The 9,649-nt window shown below is 50.6% G+C and overlaps 1 protein-coding gene across 1 annotated transcript in view; it reads right to left on the reverse strand.

Annotated features, from left to right (window-relative positions):
• Positions 1–9,354, reverse strand: part of LOC130371755 (ras-associating and dilute domain-containing protein-like) — a 26,117-nt gene extending 16,763 nt beyond the window's left edge. Inside the window, exons 1-7 of the mRNA XM_056577617.1 lie at positions 8,575–9,354; positions 6,910–7,109; positions 5,997–6,174; positions 4,763–4,998; positions 2,904–3,406; positions 646–948; positions 1–85 (exon numbers count right to left, since the gene is read on the reverse strand). The exon at positions 1–85 is cut by the window's left edge and continues 356 nt beyond it. Of these exons, the coding sequence (XP_056433592.1) occupies positions 1–85; positions 646–948; positions 2,904–3,406; positions 4,763–4,998; positions 5,997–6,174; positions 6,910–7,109; positions 8,575–8,717 (1,648 nt within the window). The 5' untranslated portion in view covers positions 8,718–9,354. The remainder of the gene's footprint in view (positions 86–645; positions 949–2,903; positions 3,407–4,762; positions 4,999–5,996; positions 6,175–6,909; positions 7,110–8,574) is intronic.
• Positions 9,355–9,649: the final 295 nt, after the last annotated feature.

The following is a 9,649-nucleotide window of genomic DNA, read 5'->3' on the forward strand; positions in this document are numbered from 1 at the left end:
GGGCGGGGCCGGCGGTGGATTGGGCGTCGGCCAGGAGACAGGGCATGCCGGGCATGTGGGTCTCCTGATGGGCATCGGTCACGTCCTGAGAGGGAAAAGGATTAAAAATGGAGAACACACACTCATTACTCATTACTCAAGACCCCCCTGTTCAGAGTTCACCTACTCTTTCAACCTCCCCCTCTTACATACTTATTGTATGTTGTAATGTACGTTCTGGCAGTTAATGTACGCACTTTTTGTATGTTGTACGTCCTGGCATTTAATGTACGATCTTATTGTATGTTGTACGTCCTGGCACTTAAAAATAGTACTTTCTATCATGCAGCATCTTATCCTAGCTATCACTGGAATGGGTTAACCTAGCGATTGCTAGTGCTTGACACTTGGTTCCATGAACATCCTTACTGTACCGACAGCGACACATTGTATTGTTTCACTTTCTTCTGAAAAGGATACTTATTGTTAGTCGCTCTGGATAAAAGCGTCTGCTAAACGCCCTCAATGTAAGTATGCAAGTAAATATCTTCACAAATTACCCAAACCCTTTCCCAGGAAACCGGAAGATTCCCACTTTTTGAATTCCCGTCACACATTTTCTTGACGGAGAACTCTCGAGTGTTCTCCGTCAGATCTCCTTTGTACCTCGGACGCCACGGCGGAGGGGTTCTTGAAGAGGAACAGGTAGGACTGTCCCAGGCCGATGACATCACCGGGGTGAAGCTCCGCCTCCTTCTCCAGCACCTCTCCGTTGCAGGTCACCAGGGCATCGCCGCGGGGCCGGAGCAGAGTCGGCCCCCCGGGGCCCCCCCTCCGTCGCAGGCAGCAGTGCCGGGCGCGGATGTCAGGGGCGAACAGAGGGATGTCAAGCTTCAACCCTTCACCCTGCTGCTCACTGCCTCGGCCAATCACGGTGCTCGGTCCCGTTACCAGGTAGATCACAAACTCCTGTGGAGGGCAACTTTTTAGTTAGAAATAACAACAGACTTTAAATGAAAGTAATAGATATAATACTGCATTACTGCATAACTATTAATATTTGATTTCATGAGCATCCTCAAAAGCATCAAGCTTGATGAAGGAAACTGGTTGTGATTCATTAATCTCATTGGATGGCGTGGAGCAGAATAAGCCTCATTATGCTCAGTCTGATACTTCTTGGGGTGTCTTTCGCTTTCAAAAGGGTCTTTTTCACAAATTCCCTAAACCCCCGGCAGCAATTAACAAGGGGGTTGATTATTTTCTCAGTTGCAAAGTGTGAGTCTGTGTGTGGGTGTGTTTGAATGTGTTTGAGTGTGTTTGAGTGTGTTTGAGTGTGTGTGCGTGTGTTTTTGTGCATGTGTATATGTGTGTGTGTGCATGTGTGACTGTGTGTGTGTGTGTGTGTGTGTGTGTGTGTGTGTGTGTGTGTGTGTGTGTGTGTGTGTGTGTGTGTGTGTGTGTGTGTGTGTGAGTGCGTGTGTGTGAGTGTGTGTGAGTTTGCGTATGCGTGCGTGTGAGTGTGTGTGTACACGCGTGCGTGTAAAACCCTCTCTGTTGCCAGCTGCCCAACCTGGTAGGCCAATGATAACCAGACAGGAAGCAGTGCCACAGTTTTCTCTTTCTGCTTCCTGTCTGGTGTTTTCACACACTGTTTTTCTTTTCCCTTTTGTAACCACAAGCTGGCCTTGACCCAGGACGGCCCGCAAGCAACGGTCTTTCCCTCCCCCACTACGGTATCTCCCCCCCCCCCCCTCCTACACCCACGATATCTCCCCCCTCCTCAGCCACGGTATCTCCCTCCCCCCCTATGGTCTCTCCCTCCCCTCCTACGGTCTCTCCCTCGCCTCCTACACATACGGTCTCTCCCTCCCCTCCTACGGTCTCTCCCTTCCCCTCCTACGGTCTCTCCCTCCCCTCCTACGGTCTCTCCCTCCCCTCCTACGTTCTCTCCCTCCCCTCCTACGGTCTCTCCCTCCCCTCCTACGGTCTCTCCCTCCCCTCCTACGGTCTCTCCCTCCCCTCCCGGCAGCCACAGTCTATATCCCATCCCTCTGTGGTTCTTTCCAAGGGGACATTGTTTTCTTTAAACATTACTACCTGCCATAATATTGTTCTGACACACCTGACATCATAGCGAGCCCACGCCCAAACTACTACCAACAGGTCGATGGTCAACGCAGCGTGCTACTTTATCAGCAGAAACATTCTGGTGCACGTGTGTGCATGTGTGTGTTTGTGGTATGGGGTGCATGTGTGTGTGTGTGTATGTGTGTGTAGCGAGTGTGGTGTTAGGGGCGCCCCTGCCTGGGTGTGTACCCATGGACACAGGGTTCAGACTGCGGGGGGGCAGGCAGGGTTTGTAGCGGGTCGGGGGGACGTGAGCGTAGGAATACCTTCAATAGAAGGTACTATTCCAGTTCTGGCAAGGGATAGAGTTGTCTCCATGCGTCAGACCCGGCTTTATAAAGGTTCAGTACACATGAGGAGAACATGAGGAGGTGCATGAGGAGAGACATGAGGAGAACATGAGGAGGTACATGAGGAGAACATGAGGAGAGACATGAGGAGAACATGAGGAGAACATGAAGAGAACATGAGGAGAACATGAGGAGAGACATGAGGAGAACATGAGGAGAACATGAGGAGGTTCATGAGGAGAACATGAGGGGTACATGAGGAGAACATGAGGAGAACATGAGGAGGTGCATGAGGAGAACATGAGGAGAACATGGGGAGAACATGAGGAGAACATGAGGAGGTACATGAAGAGAACATGAGGAGAACATGAGGAGAACATGAGGAGAACATGAGGAGAACATGAGGAGAACATGAGGAGAACATGAGGAGGTGCATGAGGAGTACATGAAGAGAACATGAGGAGGTGCATGAGGAGGTGCATGAGGAGGTGCATGAGGACGTACCTCCAGCGGCCTGTAGCCCCTCAGCAGCAGCAGGTACGGGCCGTCCCGGGGCGGGCGGACGGTGTACCGCGTGCCGCTGTCCTCGCTGCTCTCTGTCTCCGACTCCCCTCTCCCCCCTCCCTCCCCCCTCAGCTGCTCCTCTCGCCCCCTCTGACAGAGGCTCTCTGTGTCCGCCCCCGCCCCCCCGTTGGGGGGAGCGCCATTCAGGCCGCGGCCCCTCGTGTTGGGGGCAGGGTTGTGGTTCCGGTCCAGCCTGTGGTTCTGGTTCTGCTTGTGGTTCTGCTTGTGGTTGTGGTGGTGGTCGGCCTGGTGGAGGTGGAGGGGCGGTGGAGGTGGTGGAGGTGTCGAAGGTTGAGGCTGCGGCTCGGCGGGGACGTCCAGCAGGTCCATCTCGCTCCGGCTCCTCCACAGGCTGGGCCCCCGGAGGCCACTGGCCTTCTCGAAGAGGGTGGAGGCCACCCGGGAGCGGCTCTTCTGCAGCCTGCGGGCCTGGGCGTTGATACCTGGGGAGAGACACACACACAGACACACACAATCGCACAGGCACACACACAGACACACGCACACACACACACACACACACACACACACACACACACACACACACACACACACACACACACACACACACACACACACACACACACACACACACACACACACACACACACACACAGGAGATATGATGGGTTTAATGTCACGGTACAGCCCCGTTCAGCAGCCCCTAGACTGAGGTTAGAGTTGGCATTGTAGTACAGCATCAGGACTGTTGGCTGATAGGAGGGTGTATGTGTGTGTGTGTGCGTGCGTGCGTGTGTGTGTTCATGTTGGTGTGTGTGTGTGTGCATTGCACGGTGGTTTGTGTGTTTGTTTGTGTGTGCATGTGTGCGTACATGTATTTGTGTGTGCGTGTGTGTGAATGTATGTGTGTGTGTGTGTGTGTGTGTGTGGGGTGTGGTGTGTGTGTGTGTGTGTGTGTGTCTGTGTGGTGTGTGTGTGTGTGTGTGTGTGTGTGTGGTGTGTGTGTGTGTGTGTGTGTGTGTGTGTGTGTGTGTGTGTGTGTGTGTGTGTGTGTGTGTGTGTGTGTGTGTGTGTGTATGTGTGTGTGTGTGTAGGTGTGTGTGTGTGTGTGTTTGTGTCTTTGTGTGTGTTTGTGTGTGTGTGTGTTTGTGTGTGGAGGAGCTGCGTAAAGGAAACAGAACTCAGTGGAAAGAGAGAAAACCCCTGATGGAAAAAAAGGAACAGAAAGTTGACCCAGCTCAGCAGGCAATGACAAGCTCATCCTGATAGTAGCCTACCGCTCGCTGAGCCATTCACAAACATGCTCACACACACACACACACAGCTGAGACAACCTCATGATGGACAACAGCTGAACCCGCATTAGCTGTTGGCTATTGAAGGTGGTGTTTACTCTATCAGTAAGCCTTCAGTTTGGCACCAGACCCGATAGGTGTTTCGGCGAGGGTTAGCCGTTAACCCTGTTTGGATTGTAACCCTCGTGACAATACAGTTATGAATGAAGGATTGTTTTAAATATTTAGCTGATAATTTCATCCAAAAACAATTCAGATATTTCCCTGAAAAGTCAGATAAGTCTAATTAAAATAACCGGCTCATCAAGGAGCCAGTTAGGGCTTCCATAGACCACGGACTATTGACTATCGATGATAGCGGAAACAAAACCAGTCCCTTTGGAACCCAGTCCCTTTGGAACCCAGTCCCTTTCGTCTTGAAGTCTAGCCCCCTGTCCGCTACACCTTCGCGTCCCCCCCAACGGGGGAGTGTTTGACATGTGGGTGTTTGACATGTGGGCCCTCAGAGGGCTCCCAGTCAGCGGTCCGTTCGTCTGATCGTACCGGCGGTGACCGTGTCTTTCTCCTTGGACCGCTTCTCGTCCACGGAGCTCCGCCGCTGGATCTCGAAGCGCCGCGCAAGCCCCTCTCTGGGTTTCCATAGCGACTGCAGGAGGAGAGGCTTCTCGTTGTCCCCGACGACCCGAAAGGCCTCCGTCTCCCACTGGCTGCCCCCGACGACGGAGCCGATGGAGTCGCAGAGGACATAGGACTGGGCCTCCTCCTTCCCCAGGCCGTACCTGCTCGTCCAGGAGCACATGTTACAGGTCAGGGGTCATGTGCAGCGAGATGCTCATTATCACAAGATGGACCCAGACATGGTCTGGATAATGGATCCTGATGATACATTATCACGCTTATTACAAGGCAACTTACTAAAGAAGACACTAAATATAACTACAAAAAGAAATGGCTTAGTGATTGTTAGTGCTTGCTTGGCACGTAGTTCTATGAAAATCCTTACAGTACAGACAGCAATATATTGTTGTTTCTCTTTCTTCTGACAAATGTACTTATTGTAAGACGCTTTGGATGAAGGCGTCGGCCAAATGGCCTGATGTGAATGATTAAAAAATTATTTCATCGCCTCTGCTAAAATTAAACATTCTGTTTGATTTTACAGTTGAAAAATCATCCATAGCAACGCTCTGTAATTCATAGCAACGGCCTGTTATTCAGATACAACGGACCGCTGAATGCCACGGTTATGAACATGCATTATCCTTTTGTATGATCCATTATTAAACACATCTTGTTACTCTGCGGCTCGTGCGGATATTTCCCACGTGAGATAATGAACCTCTGTTGTCTTTGAGCTCCGATGGAAATGTAGGATGAAACTTGGTTCGGTTAGTCATTATTTATTATTTGGCCAAGAGAAAAACAAAGGCTGGCATTATCAAGAATGACAGCCTGGACTGCCCTCAGTGGCACACTGGCTTACACAAAACACACAGACACGGCCTGAAGCCTTACATAAACACACACACACAGCTCACTTAGACCGCATTTAAAGGACAGGAGATACACTGTTGAGTCACAAAATGCCAAAGCAAACAATTACATACACATAATTACACACACAAGCAGGCACACACACAGACACACACACACACACACACACACACACGCACACACACACACACAAACACACACACACACACACACACACACACACACACACACACACACACACACACACACACACACACACACACACACACACATGCACCCTGACCTTTCGAGGGCTTCCTTCACGAGTTCCTTAGCGCTGGAGTGTGTGGTGGCGAGCACGCTCTTGTAGTGGGCCCCTTCGCAGATCTCGCTGCCAAAGACCTTCAGGATCCCGGGAGCGGTCTTCTGGGTGGACAGCTCTGAGGGGTCTTCAGCCACACCCGGGCCGTCTCCCGGACTCACTGCAAGACAGCGCAGAAACAAAGAACAGTCAGCCTGGGCACGTTGGCAGCGCTCAACGCATAGACCGGCCAAGCCCGCTGGAGTTATTTACACTCCGAGGAGACGTTAGCATCTGATGTTTCACCATTTATTTTTCCATTGTGTTCCTGCCTCCCGGGTTTAGAGCGTGAGTAGGATCTGCTTCCACTGCCTGGAATTCTGCTGAGTGGACGGTTAGGTTTTGTGAAGGCCCTGTCCAACGCCACAGGGTCTACGGGTTACAGCGCAGTGGGGGGGGGGGGGGTGCACAGACAGACAAAGCTCTGTGTGTCTCATAGGAGGGGGTCCGAGATCCATTCGTAGGGCGGCATGTGGCTCAGGAGCTAAAGCGGTTTGGCTGGTGACCAGAGGGTCGCTGGTTCGATCCCCGGCTCCTCCTAGAGGGTCGAGGTGTCCCTGAGCGAGACACCTCACCCTTACTGCTCCCGACGAGCTGGCTGTCGCCTTTCGTGGCTGACACCGCCGTCGGTGTGTGGATGTGTGCGTGAATGGGTGAATCTTAGGCGATAATGTAAAGCGCTTTAGGCAGCCACTGGTTAGAAAAGCGCTGCATAAATGCAGTCCAATCACCACTTTCACACGGCTTGTAACGGCTAATCACACTCTCACATGCTGGCATAACATCGCCCCTTTAATGCCATCATGTGCCTGGTGGGGTCACCGGCGGGCACGGGGGGGCTTCAACCTCTACTCACCGCTGCCCTTCCGGAGGTGGCCTGACAGGGAGGGCCTCAGGCTGGCCGGCAGGGCCATGGGGGGGCCGGGGGGGCCGGGGGGGTCAGGGCTCCGGAGGAAGACCCCAGAGAAGCGGTTCAGATGGCGCTGGGTCTTCCCGGGAGGGCGGAGCTTCACGGCCTCGCCCGACCTGGTGGAGGAGCTACTGGAGGAGCCAGACCTGGTGGAGGGGGAGGAGGAGGTGGAGGTGGGAGGGGGAGGTGGAGTAGGGAGGTGGAAGTGGAGGTGGAGGTGAGGGGGAAATGGAGTTGGAGGTGGAGGTGGTGGGAGGGGGTGGAGGTGGAGTAGGGAGGTGGAGGTGGAGATGGAGGGTGGAGGGGAAGGTGGAGGTGAGAGGGGATGGATGGAGGAATGAGAGGATAGACAGAGGTGTGGAGGGATGGGGTGAGGCATGAGGAGATAGTGAAGAGGGAAAAGAAGGAATAAGGAGGGAAGCATCAGAGTGAACACAACGATACTCTGAACCAGAAGTTAAAGTCAGCGACCAGATTATGAATGCTGCCTTTGGTACACATGACTCTTAAACATTTAAAGTGTATGAAAAAGGACATTTTCCCACCCAGATGACATTCAGAGAACAATCCAGTAGCTGTTCGGCTTAATGCAAAACGATTAGCAGAAATAAACCAGAGCAAAACAATGAGCCAGAGCCAAGCTGCTCAAACACATGAAAACAAAGATAATTAACGCCATAGGATTAACGCCATACTCGAACGCCATGTATAAGAATCATACACAACTTTACTGAGAACAACAACAGAGCACAGATCATAAATAAACTAATAATAGAGATAACATCAATGTAAAGTCCTAATAAAAATCATAATACACAGCAGCACAAATAAGAACCTGGTTGACACATACCTGTACGACTGAAGAGGTTAAGGATGATGAAACAACCAATCACATACGGCTATAGGAGAAAGTTTAAACAGCACTCTCCGTTCCTCGGGCAACACAATAGCAGAAAATAATGAAGCGTTGTTTGCCTCAGATCAAGCCACTAAGCTACTTATTTTTGCTAGGGTTCAAAGGTTTCTTGCAATTGAATGAGCGTGCGGATTCAGACTGGCCTGTTTCAGAAGCACAAACAGACCACTTTGTGTGGCCTCGTAAACTAATGACCAAAGCGGACAAGGGAACATGATTTTTATTATGAATCCAATTCATGCATGTTGGGTTGCGTGTGTGTGGGGTGTGAGTGTGTGTGTTGTGGGTGTGTTGTGTGTGTGTGTGTGTGTGTGTGTGTGTGTGTGTGTGTGTGTGTGTGTGTGTGTGTGTGTGTGTGTGTGTGTGTGTGTGTGTGTGTGTGTGTGTGTGTGTGTGTGTGTTTTAGAAAAGAGATAAACACTAAATCAGCAAAGCACTACTTCGCTGATTGTTGTTTAGGTTTTACAAATGCCAATTAAACATAATGTCTGTATAAACCATGTCTGGATTAAATTGGATTAAAAACCATAGTTTATCCGAGGTTCTCAAACGGGTCACGTCTGTTTGCGTTTCTTTTTTTAATGCTTTTCCCCTTTGGAAACAAGCCATAGCTGAGAAGGTGCAACCAAAGATTAATTGTTAACCTACATAATGTACATTTGCACGGTTTCAATTTATAAGTCATTAATACTCACCGTTGAGAGCCATTGCTTGGCATTCTTCCCAGCTTGTCAAAGCGTCTCTTCGAGGAGTTTGCTAGGATAGTCGCCGGCAAAAACGAAGATGCTCTGGACAGCAGATAACTCGAATCTTCTGAAGACTTTGTGGCAATATCCATGTCGTCCCACTATTTGTACAACCTACCAGAAAAGCTCATTCTAACCTCAACAGTAGGTTAGGACTCGTAAGCAGAATTCTTCGTGAAGGAATGTCATTTGGTGGCTCCGTCGGGCGCGCAATGGAAGCTAAGACGCGGATTTTACGCAGAGGCATTCCGGGAACAGAATCCAACGGTATTCATGGATAGACGCCGACACTGTGATAAAAACTATAGGGATAGCTGCTGCACCCGTTTGTGCTATAGGCTTACCCCAGACCGTTAGTCAAACACTCACTCAAAAAATTGTACGATGGTTAGAAAGTTGATTAAAAAGTTTCGGGGAAAAATCCAATAAACCCAAACGGCGCCAGTGGTTGAATCTTAAAACAACATGGAAATATAAAAACACGATTGGAAACAATAATGTACCACATTGACTGCCATGCAAGTATTGCAATAGCATCAATGAGCTTTGCATTACAAATGATGGAAGCTCGGCTGCCTGTAGATGGGGTCGATTCCCAATATTGAAGAGGCGGTGCTGTGCGATAAATCAGTTCAGTGTGTAGGCCTACGCCTAATTTCGGACGCACCACATGCACAGTAGGCTAGTACTCCGACTTATGGTTCAAGCCATTCATTCACCACATGCACAGTGGCTACTGCTCCGACTTATGGTCCAACCCATCGCTGTCAAGCTGCAGCTTCCAACACATGAGCAGCCCAAGTTGGAGTAAACTCTAACGTCCTCAAATGGGGGTACGTGTACCCCTAGGGGTACTTTGGAGTACTGCAGGGGAGAACCGCTGCTCTAACTACTGCTCAAACTCCTCTAAGCATAGCCTACGTTATTATGAGCGCACGACCCCATCTGCTGGTTGCGTGGAAGTTATTTATAGGAACAAGAGAAGGTGCGTGGGGTCACATGCTTGCGTGCGTTACATCACGTG

The sequence above is a fragment of the Gadus chalcogrammus genome, chromosome 18 (assembly GCF_026213295.1).
Source record: "Gadus chalcogrammus isolate NIFS_2021 chromosome 18, NIFS_Gcha_1.0, whole genome shotgun sequence".
Taxonomy (NCBI): domain Eukaryota; kingdom Metazoa; phylum Chordata; class Actinopteri; order Gadiformes; family Gadidae; genus Gadus; species Gadus chalcogrammus.